General features: G+C 48.5%; 1 protein-coding gene and 1 long non-coding RNA gene across 7 annotated transcripts in view; one reads left to right on the forward strand and one right to left on the reverse strand.

Moving 5' to 3' along the window:
- LOC147115084 (activin receptor type-1-like) overlaps positions 1 to 13,030 on the forward strand; it is a 268,348-nt gene that overhangs the window by 238,500 nt on the left and 16,818 nt on the right. For all 6 annotated transcript variants that reach the window (XM_085993344.1, XM_085993342.1, XM_085993347.1 and 3 more), the window contains one exon: positions 31 to 130. In XM_085993344.1, the coding sequence (XP_085849470.1) occupies positions 31 to 130 (100 nt within the window). The remainder of the gene's footprint in view (positions 1 to 30; positions 131 to 13,030) is intronic.
- Positions 1 to 13,030, reverse strand: part of LOC147115085 (uncharacterized) — a 28,000-nt gene continuing 14,970 nt past the window's right edge. The window contains exons 3-4 of the long non-coding RNA XR_015079047.1: positions 7,484 to 7,581; positions 1 to 453 (exon numbers count right to left, since the gene is read on the reverse strand). This is a non-coding gene — a long non-coding RNA (uncharacterized LOC147115085). The remainder of the gene's footprint in view (positions 454 to 7,483; positions 7,582 to 13,030) is intronic.

A 13,030-nucleotide genomic window follows, 5' to 3' on the forward strand; every position in this document is an offset into this window, starting at 1 on the left:
TTTATGATGTTTCATGTTCTTTATTCTTAGGATTTGCTTGATCACTCTTGTACATCAGGCAGTGGGTCAGGTTTGCCGTTTTTGGTACAACGCACAGTTGCCAGACAGATCACCTTGGTGGAATGTGTAGGTGGGTAAAACAATTCAAAACCTCAGCCATATTTACTCGAAATATGCGATTTGACCATGGCCACCAAGTAAGCAAGAATGCGGACATTTCAATTTATTCGCTAGAATCTGCTCTTAGCAAGATGGTTGGATGCATTGTTCTTTTGGAGATTGCCAATGAAATACTTGTTCGTCGGCAGACCATTTCATCCGATTGACTTGACAGTACAACACTGTCAGTCTTCACATCATGGGCATTCGACTGATGAGAAAGCTGTCTTTGTAGCTATTCAGATGCCCTTTTTTAAGCCGCCACTTCCAAAATGGGTTGTGGGAGTAGGAAGGCTGAAGAAAAAGGGAGAGTGAACAATTTTTAATTTAACAAAGTAGCAAAATAGTGAAATTAAAATAAAAGTCTAGAGAGAAATACAATACAAGGTTTAAAAAGACATAATTGGTTGAATTAAATTGGCATTTCTTTAAAAACAAATTACTTTTATTTGTTTTTAGTGTTTCAGACCTTGAGCGGCGGCTGGAGTCACCTGCGGTGCATCCGCGAGGCTGAGAGTTACGTGGATAGCACGTTTCTAGAGATGGTCACCCCGCAGCTTAAGAGTATGCAGGCAGAGAGGGAATGGGTGACCGCCAGACAGAAGAGGAGGACCAGGCAGGTAGTGCAGGAGACCCCGGAGTGCATCGTGCTCTCCAACCAGTATTCTGTTCTGAGTACTGGTGAGGGCGATGGTTCCTCTGGGGAGTGCAGCCAGAGCCAAGTCCACGGCACCACGGGTGGCTCAGCTGCACAGGGGACGAGGAAAAAGAGTGGAAGAGCAATAGTTGTAGGAGATTCGATAGTTAGGGAAACAGACAGGCATTTCTATGGCCGTAAACGTGACTCCAGGATGGTATGTTGCCTCCCTGGTGCCAGGGTCAAGGATGTCACTGAGCGGCTGCAGGACACTCTTGAGGGGGAACAACCAGAGGTCGTTGACCATATCGGTACCAACGACATAGGCAGAAAGAGGGATGAGGTCCTGCAGGCAAAGTTTAGGGAGCTAGGAGAGAGATTAAAAAGCAGGGCCTCAAAGGTAGTAATCTCCGAATTACTCCCGGTGCCATGTGCTAGTGAGTACAGGAATAAGAGGATAGAACAGATGAATGCGTGGCTGGAGAAATGGTGCAGGTGGGAGGGATTTAGATTCCTTTGGCATTGGGACCATTTCTGGGGAAGGTGGGACCTGTACAAGCCGGACGGGTTACACCTCAACAGAGCCGGGACCAATATTCTCACGGGAAGGTTTGTTAGTGCTGTTGGAGAGGGTTTAAACTAGCTTGGCAGGGGGATGGGCACCAGCATATAGGAGTAGAAAAGAGGAATAAGGTGCATAAGAGTGAGTGTGTTGGATAGTACTGGCGAAGGTAGTACTAGAGGCGGTAGTAGTACCATATTAGATAGGAGCAGACTAAGAAAGACTACAAAAAATTCAAAAATGAGTTTAGAATGCATGTACGTAAACACACAAAGTGTGGTGAATAAGGTTGGTGAGCTACAAGCACAATTAGCTCTGGCAATATGATGTGGCAATAACGGAAACGTGGCTTAAAAACGGTGAGGACTGGGCACTTAATATTCAAGGGTACAAGGTGTTCAGAAAAGAAAGGGAAGGAAAAAAGGGAGGTGGAGTGGCAGTGTTGATTAAGGAAGACGTTGTAGTGTTGGAAAGGGAGGATGTTCTTGAGGGGACAAGGACAGAATCCATTTGGTTAGAGTTGAGGAGCAAAAAGGGTATGATCACGCTATTGGGGGTTTTCTATAGGCCTCCAAATAGTGAGAGGGAGGTAGAGGAGCAAACCTGCAGGGAAATCGCAGAGATATGCAAGAGCTCTAGAGTTGTCATATTGGACTTTAATTACCCAAATATCGATTGGGATAATGCTAAGGTAAAGGGAAAGGAGGGGGAGGAATTTCTGAAATGTGTTCAGGAGACTTTCCTTGACCAGTATGTTCTTAGCCCAACTAGGAAGGAGCCATTGCTGGATCTGGTGCTGGGGAATGAGGTGGGCCAGGTCGACCAAGTGTCTGTGGGAGAACACTTGGGTACGAATGATCATATCATAAGATTTAGATTAGCAATGGAGAGGAACAAGGAACAATCTAGAGTGGAACTTCTAAACTGGAATAGGGCTAACTTCAGTGGGATGTGAAAGGATCTAGCCAGGGTAAAATGGAACCAAAGACTAACAGGAAAAACTGTAACAGAACAATGGGTGATCTTTAAGGAGGAGATGTTCCAAGTACAGGCTAGGTACATTCCAACAAGAGGGAAGGGTAAGAGAACCAAAGCAAGGGCTCCTTGGATGATGAGGGAGATAGAGAAGATGATGGAACAAAAAAAGAGGGTGTATGATGCATGTCAGGTGAATTCTTCAAGGGAGAACCAGACCAAATACATTAAGTGAAGTTGAAAATAAGATTGGCAAAGAGAGAATATGAGAGTAGAATGGCGGTTAACAAAAAGGAAACCCAAAAGTCTTCTACCGGCATGTAAACAGCAAGCGGGTAGTAAGAGGCGGGGTGGGGCGTATTAGAGACAAAGGTGGTGATATATGCTTAGAGGCACAGGGCAAGGCTAGAATACTCAATGAGTACTTTGTATCGGTGTTTACTAAGGAGGTGGATGCTGACAAAATATCGGTAGAAGTAGAAAAGGTAGAAGCAATGGAAGGGGTGAAAATTGATAGACAGGATGTACTAGAAAGTCTGGGTATGCTTAGAGTGGACAAGTCGCCTGATTCTGATGGCTTGCATCCCAGGTTGCTAAGGGAATTGGGGGAGGAGATAGCAAAAGGGCTTGCCATAATTTTCCAATCTTCCCTAGATGTGGGGGAGGTGCCTGAGGATTGGAAAGTGGCAAATGTGACACCATTGTTCAAGAAAGGGTGTAAGGGACAATCCCAGTAACTACAGGCCTGTCAGTTTAACATCAGTGGTGAGTAAAGTTTTAGAAACAATAATCAAGGAAAACATTAACGGGCATTTGGAGAGGTTTAAGCTAATTAAGGAGAGTCAATACGGGTTTGTAAAAGGCAGGATGTGTTTGACTAATCTAATTGAATTTTTTGATGAAGTAACAGAGGATTGATGAAGGGAATGCAATGGATGTTGTCTACATGGAAGGCGTTTGACAAAGTAACACATAGAAGGCTGGTTAACAAAATTGAGGCTCATGGAATAGGTAGGTCAGTGGCAGCTTGGATAAGGAATTGGCTTAAGGACAGAAAACGACGAGTTGTGGTAAATGGCTGTTTTTCAGACTGGAGAATGGTAGACAGTGGTGTTCCCCAAGGGTCAGTGCTGGGGCCACTGCTTATTTTGACATATAAATGACCTGAATATTGGAATACAGAGTAGAATTTCTAAATTTGCCGATGACACCAAACTTGGGGGTGCGGTAAACAGTGATGATATCAATCGACTGCAACAGGACATAGAAAGGCTAGCAGAATGGGCAGAAAAGTGGCAGATGAAATTTAATACAGAGAAGTGTGAGGTGATGCATTTTGGCAGAAGGAACAGGGAGAGGCAATATACCTTAATGGCACAGTTTTGAAGAGTGTGCAGGGACAGAGGGACCTGGGAGTTAATGTGCATAGGTCCCTGAAGGTGGCAGGACGTATTGAGAGAGTGGTTAACAAAGCGTATGGGATCTTGGGCTTCATAAATAGAGGTATTGAGTACAAAAGTAGAGAAGTTATGTTGAACCTTTATAAAGCACTGGTTAGGCCACAACTGGAGTATTGCATTCAGTTCTGGTCACCACACTTTAGGAAGGATGTGAAGGCCCTTGAGAGGGTGCAGAGGAGATTTACCAGAATGGTTCCAAGGATGGGGGATCTTAGCTAGAAGGACAGGTTGGAGAAGCTGGATTTGTTTTCATTAGAACAAAGGAGGTTGAGGGTGATTTGATAGCAGTGTACAAGATTATGACGGGTTTGGATAGGCTAGACGGGGAAAGGCTGTTCCCACTAGTTAATGGTACAAGGACTAGGGGACACAGATTTAAGGTTTTGGGCAAGAGATACAAGGGGGACGTGAGGAAAAACTTTTTTACACAGTGAGTGGTGAGGACCTGGAACTCGCTGTTGATGGAAGTGGTGGAAGTGGAGACACTTAATGTTTTCAAGGGGAGACTGGATAGTCACTTGAGGGAAATAAACTTGCAGGGCTACGGGGATAGAGCAGGGGAATGGGACTGACTGGATTGCTCTGCAGAGAGCCAGCACGGACTCGATTGGCTGAATGGCCTCCTTCTGTGCCGTTATGACTCTATTTTAGTTGTATAGGGTTAATATTACAGTAGGTCAGCTGAAGCTTGCAAAACTGGTCGCCCTGGGGAGGCAGGAATTTTCCTGAACAAGCCAAGTGTCTGAAGGTTAAGGTTTTCACCATAAGGTGGCCAAATGTACAGCTTAAATGTTTGCACAAATGTCTGATTTTAGTTTAGCATGTCAACCGCCTAGAAAATTTTTGTCTAATGAGAATAAGTCCAAAAATATCAAATTGGAAGGGGAAATAGGTGTTTACATGAAAAAACTTTTAGCACATTGGAAAGCAAAATGATGCAATCCAGACAGTACAGAAAAACACCTAGCAGACAATTATGTACACTAAGGCCTCCTTGCCTCAGTACTAAAGAGTCTTGTGGGTAGAGCAATTGAGTAAGTAAAACTGCAAGGTTTGCTCAAAAGCTAAAATAATAAAGCTAGAAATGTAAATATTTTAACAGCGTACTTTTTAGGGAAGTCTGTAATGCACTAAAAGTAAAATCTGAAAATAAACAAAGGTGTCGTGGAAACCTTTCTCCTGTATATCCCCAAAACATGAATCCTGGAAGGGCCTGGTATCAGAAAACACAGTAAGAAAGACAAAAATCTATAGTGAATTGTGAAAACTGTAATGGAAATATACAGTCAAAGCGAAGGATGACACCAGTTACCCAATGCAAAACATTTGTAAAGCCAGAAGTTGCAAATTCCTGATTCAACTGTGTCAAAGTAATCAAGACAGTGTTAATGGTTAAAAAGTCGGCCACATGTCCAAAACAAATCTTACACGGTGCAGGTGAATGGTTAACAACACTAAACAAGCACAGTGTCATGTGAAACAGGGTGAAATGTTCCAGAGCAGAAATCCAGTTCAGAAGCTTTAGAGAAACATTAATTGTTAGAGGAACAGATTTAGATATGGTAGAATACGTATAACATGTTTAGATGTGGTATGTAGCTGTAACAAGTTTGTGTATCAGTGTGTGTGTAACAGGTCTAGGTTTGGTATAGAAGAGCATGCCAGGAGCAGCGTCAAGCATACCTAAAAATTAGGTGTCAACCTGGGGATGCTGCAACACAGTACTACATGCATGCTAAGCAGCATGCTATAGATAGAGCTAAGCGATTCCACAACCAACGGATCAGATCAAAGCTCTGCAGTCCTGCCACATCCAGTCGTGAATGGTGGTGAACAATTAAACAACTAACGGGAGGAGGAAGCTTCATGAACATCCCCATCCTCAATGATGGAGGCGCCCAGCACACGAGTGTAAAAGACAAGGCTGAAGCGTTTGCAACCATCTTCAGCCAGAAGTGCCGAGTAGATGATCCATATTGACCTCCTCCTGAGGTTCCCACCATCACAGCAGCCAGTCTTCAGCCAATTCGATTCACTCCACGTGATATCAAGAAATGGCTGAGCGCAATGGATACAGCAAAGGCTATGTGCCCCGACAACATCCTGGCTGTCGTGCTGAAGACTTGTGCTCCAGAAATAGCCACGCATCTAGCCAAGCTGTTCCAGTAGAGCTACAACACTGGCATCTACCCGACAATATGGAAAACTGCCCTGTCCACAAAAAGCAGGACAAATCAAATCCAATTCGGCCAATTACTGCCCCATCAGTCTACTCTCAATCATCAGCAAAGTGATGGAAGGTGTTGTCGACAGTGCTATCAAGTGCCACTTACTCAGCAATAACCTCACTGATGCTCAGTTTGGGTTCCACCAGGACCACTCCAGGCATCATTACAGCCTTGGTCCAACATGGACAAAAGAGCTGAATTCCAGAAGTGAGGTGAGAGTGACTGACCTTGACATCAAGGCAGCATTTGATCGAGTGTGGCATCAAGGAGCCCCAGTAAAACTGAAGTCAATGGGAATCGGGGAAAACACTCCACTGGCTGGAGTCATACCTAGCACAAAGGAAGACGGTTGTGGTTGTTGGAGGCCTATCATCACAGTCCCAGGACATTGCTGCAGGAGTTCCTCCGGGCAGTGTCCTAGGCCCAACCATCTTCAGCTGCTTCAGCAATGACCTTCCCTCCATCATAAGGACAGACGTGGGGATGTTCACTAATGTTCAGTCCCATTCTCAACTCCTCAGATAATGAAGCAATCTATGCCCGCATGCAGCAAGACCTGGACGACATTCAGGCTTGGGTTAATAAGTGATAAAGTAACATTCGCGCCTCACAAGTGCCAGGCAATGACTATCTCCAACAAGCGAGAGTCTAACCACCGCCCCATGACATTCAACGGCATTACCATCACCAAATCCCCCATCAACAACATCCTGGGGGTCACCATTGACCAGAAACTTAACTGGACCAGCCACATAAATACTGTGGCTACAAGACTAGGTCAGAGGCTGGGTATTCTGCGGCAAGTGTCTCACCTCCTGACTCCCCAAAGCCTTTCCACCATCTACAAGCCAGGAGTGTGATGGAATACTCTCCACTTACCTGAATAAGTGCAGCTCCAACAACACTCAAGAAGCTCGACACCATCCAGGACAAAGCAGTCCGCTTGATTGGCACCCCATCCACCACCTTAAACATTCACTCCCTCCACAACTGGGAACACCATCACCTCCAAGTTCCCCTCCAACTCCCACACCATCCTGACTTGGAAATATATCACCATTCCTTCATCATCGCTGCGTCAAAATCCTGGAACTCCCTACAGCATTGTGGGAGTACCTTTACCACACAGACTGCAGCGGTTCAAGAAGGCGGCTCACCACCACCTTCTCAAGGGCAATTAGGGATAGGCAATAAATGCTGGCTTTGCCAGCGATGCCCACATCCCAGGAACAAATATTTTAAAAAAGGTGCAACAGGCTTGGGTGTAGTAGAATAGGTGTAAACGTTATAGGTATTGTAAAATAGCGCTGTCAGATTTGGGGAACTGCCAAAATACAAGTACCTGGGGACACCAGTTTGCTTGTTCCTTTTATTAAATAAAAGTTAGAGCTCCCCTGCCTTGTATCCATTATGCACTTGCTCTATCCTATCTATCTAAACATGTTAATCTTATTTACCTTACCCAACATCTGCTGATCTGATCATCCGCTAGATGTTTCATGGGATTAAGCTTTGAGATTCTCTCTCTTTGTACAGCCACTTACACCAATCCTCTGCTGTCTGACATAGCAATAAAGAAAAAAGAATAAAAGAAATTCAGTTTATGTTTATATTCTATTCTCCATTCCCATAGTGTTTTGTGGCATCGTACATTTAAGACCTGAGCTTGGGGGCTTGTTACTATCTGTCAGTTTCATTATCTATTTGGTTTGGGTGGGGGGGGGCAGGGGAGAAGAGGGTGGTTCCCTTCAATTCAGTTAATTCAGATACCAGGGTAATTGAGCCTAGCTGAGACCAAGAAAAATGTGTGGTAAATTGCTAAGTTTGCAATATTTCTAAGTAAAACTGAATGTTACTGTAATTTTTTTGTTTTAACATCTTCACCTTAGAATTCTTGGTTCAGTCTAAGAAGCTCAAAAAAGGAAGAAATGTTTCCTACTCCAACACAAACTAAATGTCAAAGGACTTGATTGAATTTTTTGAAGAGATAGCAAGGAGGGTCGATAAGGGGTAGTGCCTTTGATGTAGTCTACGTGGATTTTAGCAAGGTTTTTGACAAGGTCGCACATGGCAAGTTGGTCAGAAAAGTATAAGCCCATGGGATCTGCAGGAAAGTGGCAAGTTGGATCCAAAATTGGCTCAGTGGCAGGAGCAAAGGGTAATGGACGACTGGTGTTTTTGTGTGTGGTAAACCACTTTTATCGTTCACTATCGTTACACTATAGTTATCACTGTTGTATTGTTATCACTGTTCTCACTGTTGTATCACTATACGAGGTCGCCTCTTGTCGCGCTGTTATACCTGGGCTGACCACCTCCGACTCCGCCCATGGCTCCACCTACCTGCCCAGGTATAAAGGTAGTCGACTGGCTGGTATTCCTCCTTGTTGGACCCGATCACCCACGAGGGTGGGCTCTGTTATTTAGTCAATAAAAACCTTTAGTTACGTTCCTAACTCGTCGCTTTTTATTGGACGAATTGATAGGTATATCAATTTTATTGACTAAATTTTAAAGATGTCTACTACTGGCCAGCCAGAAGCCCTCCCAGAAGCACAGCCACAGCAGCTTTCAGACACCGGGCTACACCAGCCGGCTTGGCTGCAAGCCCTCAAACCACCGTACCTGGATCTAAACCCACAGGCAGCAAACTCAGCCCTCAACTTCAAACACTGGCTGGACTGCTTCGAATCCTACCTGGAAGAATCCGGCGTCCCTCAGAGATCCAAACTAAGAGTTCTGAACGCCCAAGCGAGCCCGAGAGTATACGCACTCATCCAGGACACGACTACATACGAGGCCGCTATCAACCTACTGAAACAGCAGTACCGGAGCCCGGTAAATTACATGTACACCAGGCACCTCCTGAGATCCCGCCCGCAACAGCCAGGAGAGTCTGTAGCTGAATTTTTACGGGCGCTAAGAGCACTCGGCAGGAACTGTGACTTTAAAGCGGTGACGGCTGTTGAAAATACGGAAGATAATATCCGCGATGCCTTTGTGAAAGGCCTACGGTCCGACTACTCACGGCAAAGACTGCTTGAAGCTAAAGACCTCGACCTGGACAAAGCTGAAGCCCTCGCTCTCTCCCTAGAGGTGGCCCATCAGGACCAGGAGGCGTTTTCCAGGTACTGCTCGCGACCCTGGGACTCGGGCCCGACCCCTACCGCAATACCCTTCGCAGCGCCGCCCCCGGGACCTACCTCAGCGTCGGCGTCCCAGACCCGACCGGGACCGCCACCCCCGGTACCGGCTCCGACATTGGGCACCCGCGATCGGGCCGCCGGCTGCTTCTTTTGCGGCCAGGAGAAGCACCCGAGGTCGCGCTGCCCAGCCAGGAACTCTACCTGCTCAACCTGCAGGAAGAAAGGCCACTTCTCTAAGGCCTGCAGGAGCGGATCTTCAGAGGCCAGCAGTGCCTCATGCGAACTGTGGGGGCGGCCATCTTCTTTCAAGGCAACTGAGGCCAGCATCCCCACACGTGAGTCATGGGGGCGGCCATCTTTGATCAAGGCAACCGACCCCAATAGTGCCTCATGTGAGTTATGGGGGCAGCCATCTTCTCAGCCATTTTGTCCTACCTCGTGGGAGACGCCATTTTACCCACCACGCCCGACTGCCACCGGGCCCCCGGACCCGACGACCGCCTCGCCCGCAGACGACAACGACTCGCTTACCTACACACTTTCCTCCATCACTCTGGATCAAGCCCGCCCACACCACCTGTCCAAGTCGATGATGGACATCAAAGTAAACGGCCACGCCACGACCTGCCTGTTCGACAGCGGAAGCACGGAGAGCTTCATCCACCCAGACACGGTGAGCCACTACTCCCTCCCTGTCCTGCCAACGCGCAACCGAATCTCGATGGCATCGAGGTCCCACGCCACGGACATTAGCGGCTACTGTGTTGTGACCTTGTCGGTTAAGGGTACGGAGTATAAAAATTTTAAACTCCTCGTCCTCCCCCAGCTCTGCGCTGCCGTCCTACTAGGGCTGGACTTCCAATCCCACCTCCAAAGTGTAACCCTAGCATACGGTGGACCCCTCCCCCCACTCACAGTCGACAACCAGCGAATGTTAAACCGCCCACCGCGTAACACCTGCAGCCTATCCACCCTCAAGGTGCCGCCACCTTCCCTGTTCGCTAACCTCACCCCCGACTGCAAACCCGTCGCTACCAAGAGCAGGCGGTACAGCGCTGGGGACAGAGCCTTCATTAGCTCTGAGGTGCGGCGCCTCCTGAAAGAGGGCATTATCGAGGGGAGCAACAGCCCCTGGCGTGCCCAGGTCGTGGTCGTTAAGACCGGCGATAAAAATCGCCTGGTCATCGACTACAGCCAGACCATAAACAGATACACCCAGCTGGTCGCATACCCCCTTCCCCGCATATCTGACATGGTCAATCAGATTGCACAATACCGCGTATTCTCGACCATCGACCTTAAGTCGGCCTACCACCAACTCCCGATCCACCCCGAGGACCGCCAGTACACCGCCTTTGAGGCGAATGGGCGCCTATACCACTTCCTTAGGGTCACCAACGGGGTCTCGGTCTTCCAAAGGGAGATGGACCGGATGGTTGACCAGAACGGACTGCAGGCCACATTCCCCTATCTAGATAACGTCACCATCTGCGGCCGCGACCGGCAGGACCATGACGTGAATCTGGAGAAATTCCTCCGTACGGCCCAACGGCTGAACCTCACCTACAATAAGGAGAAATGCATGTTTAACACCTCGCGCCTTGCCATCCTTGGCTGTGTGGTAGAGAACGGACTCATCGGCCCCGACCCCGAAAGAATGCGCCCCCTCATGGAGCTACCCCTCCCCCACTGCCCTAAGGCACTTAAGAGAACCCTGGGGCTCTTCGCCTACTATGCCCAATGGGTGCCCAATTATGCGGACAAAGCCAGACCCCTCATGAAGTCCACATCCTTCCCCCTCACGGAGGAAGCATGCGCGGCCTTCTCCCTCATCAAGGGAGACATAGCCAAGGCCACAATGCACGCAGTGGATGAGTCCATCCCCTTCCAAGTGGAGAGCGATGCATCCGACTTCGCCCTAGCCGCTACCCTTAACCAGGAGGGGAGGCCGGTGGCCTTCTTCTCAAGGACCCTACAGTGCCCCGAGATCCGACACTCGTCGGTCGAGAAGGAAGCCCAGGCAATTGTGGAGGCGGTACGGCGCTGGAGGCATTACCTGGCAGGGAAACGATTTACCCTCCTCACCGACCAACGTTCGGTTGCTTTCATGTTTAATAACAAGCTGAGGGACAAAATCAAGAATGACAAGATCTTGAGGTGGAGAATCGAGCTATCCACCTACGATTATGATATCTTGTACCGGCCAGGTAAGCTGAACGAACCCCCTGATGCTCTTTCATGAATTACATGCGCCAGCGCGCATATTGATAGACTTCAGACCCTCCACAACGACCTCTGCCACCCCGGGGTCACCAGACTTTACCATTTCATTAAGGCCCGCAACCTGACCTACTCCATCGAGGAGGTCAGGACCATGACCAGGAACTGCCAGACCTGCGCCGAGTGCAAACCGCACTTCTATAGGCCGGACAGAGCAAGCCTGATCAAGGCCACCCGCCCCTTCGAGCGCCTGAGCATCGACTTTAAGGGGCCTCTACCATCATCTGACCGCAATGTGTACTTCCTCAACATCGTTGATGAGTACTCCCGTTTCCCTTTTGCCTTCCCCTGCCCAGACATGACCAGTACCACGGTCATCAAGTGCCTGAACGACCTCTTCGCCTTGTTCGGGTTCCCGAACTATATACATAGTGACCGGGGCTCCTCCTTCATGAGCGAGGAACTCCGTCAGTTCCTACTAGCGAGAGGTATTGCAGCAAGTAGGACCACCAGCTACAACCCCCGAGGGAACGGCCAGGTGGAAAGAGAGAACGCGACGGTATGGAAGGCCGTCCTCTTAGCCTTAAAGTCTAAGGGCCTCCCAACCTCCCGCTGGCAGGAAGTCCTCCCGACAGCGCTGCACTCCATCCGGTCACTACTTTGCACTGCCGTTAACGCCACCCCCCATGAACGAATGTTTGTTTTCCCCAGGAAGTCGACTACGGGAACCACTCTACCAACCTGGCTGACCTCTCCGGGGCCCGTCTTGCTGCGAAAGCACGTGAGGGCCCATAAAACGGACCCCCTGGTCGAGAGGGTGAACCTCCTGCACGCCAACCCCCAGTACGCCTACGTGGCTTACCCAGACGGGCGGGAGGACACTGTCTCCTTACGAGACCTCGCACCCTCGGGCACTCCGGAGACACCACCTTTACCCCCCCCCCACCACCCCCCCAATTCCAGCCCAGGTAGACGGCATGCCGGAACCCCACGAGCCTTCGCCGACCACGCAGACACCAGCATTAACACCGGATAATGCAGCACCGCCGCTGCGACGATCGGAGAGGCTTACGAGGCCTCCGGACAGACTGACATACCAGAACTGGTAGTACACTTCACCCCGCCGGACTCAAACCTAAACAAGGGGTGAATGTGGTAAACCACTTTTATCGTTCACTATCGTTACACTATAGTTATCACTGTTGTATTGTTATCACTGTTCTCACTGTTGTATCACTATACGAGGTCGCCTCTTGTCGCGCTGTTATACCTGGGCTGACCACCTCCGACTCCGCCCATGGCTCCACCTACCTGCCCAGGTATAAAGGTAGTCGACTGGCTGGTATTCCTCCTTGTTGGACCCGATCACCCACGAGGGTGGGCTCTGTTATTTAGTCAATAAAAACCTTTAGTTACGTTCCTAACTCGTCGCTTTTTATTGGACGAATTGATAGGTATATCATTGTGACTGTAAGGCTGTTTCCAGTGGGATTCCGTAGGGCTCAGTACTAGCTCCCTTGCTTTTTGTGGTATATATCAATGATTTACACTTCAATGTAGGGGACATGATTAAGATGTTTGCAGATGATGCAAAAATTAGTCATGTGGTTGATAGTGAGGAAGAAAGCTGTAGACTGCAGGAA

The sequence above is a fragment of the Somniosus microcephalus genome, chromosome 7 (genome assembly GCF_052327205.1).
Source record: "Somniosus microcephalus isolate GS21.2 chromosome 7, FLI_Smic_1.0, whole genome shotgun sequence".
Classification (NCBI taxonomy): Eukaryota; Metazoa; Chordata; class Chondrichthyes; order Squaliformes; family Somniosidae; genus Somniosus; species Somniosus microcephalus.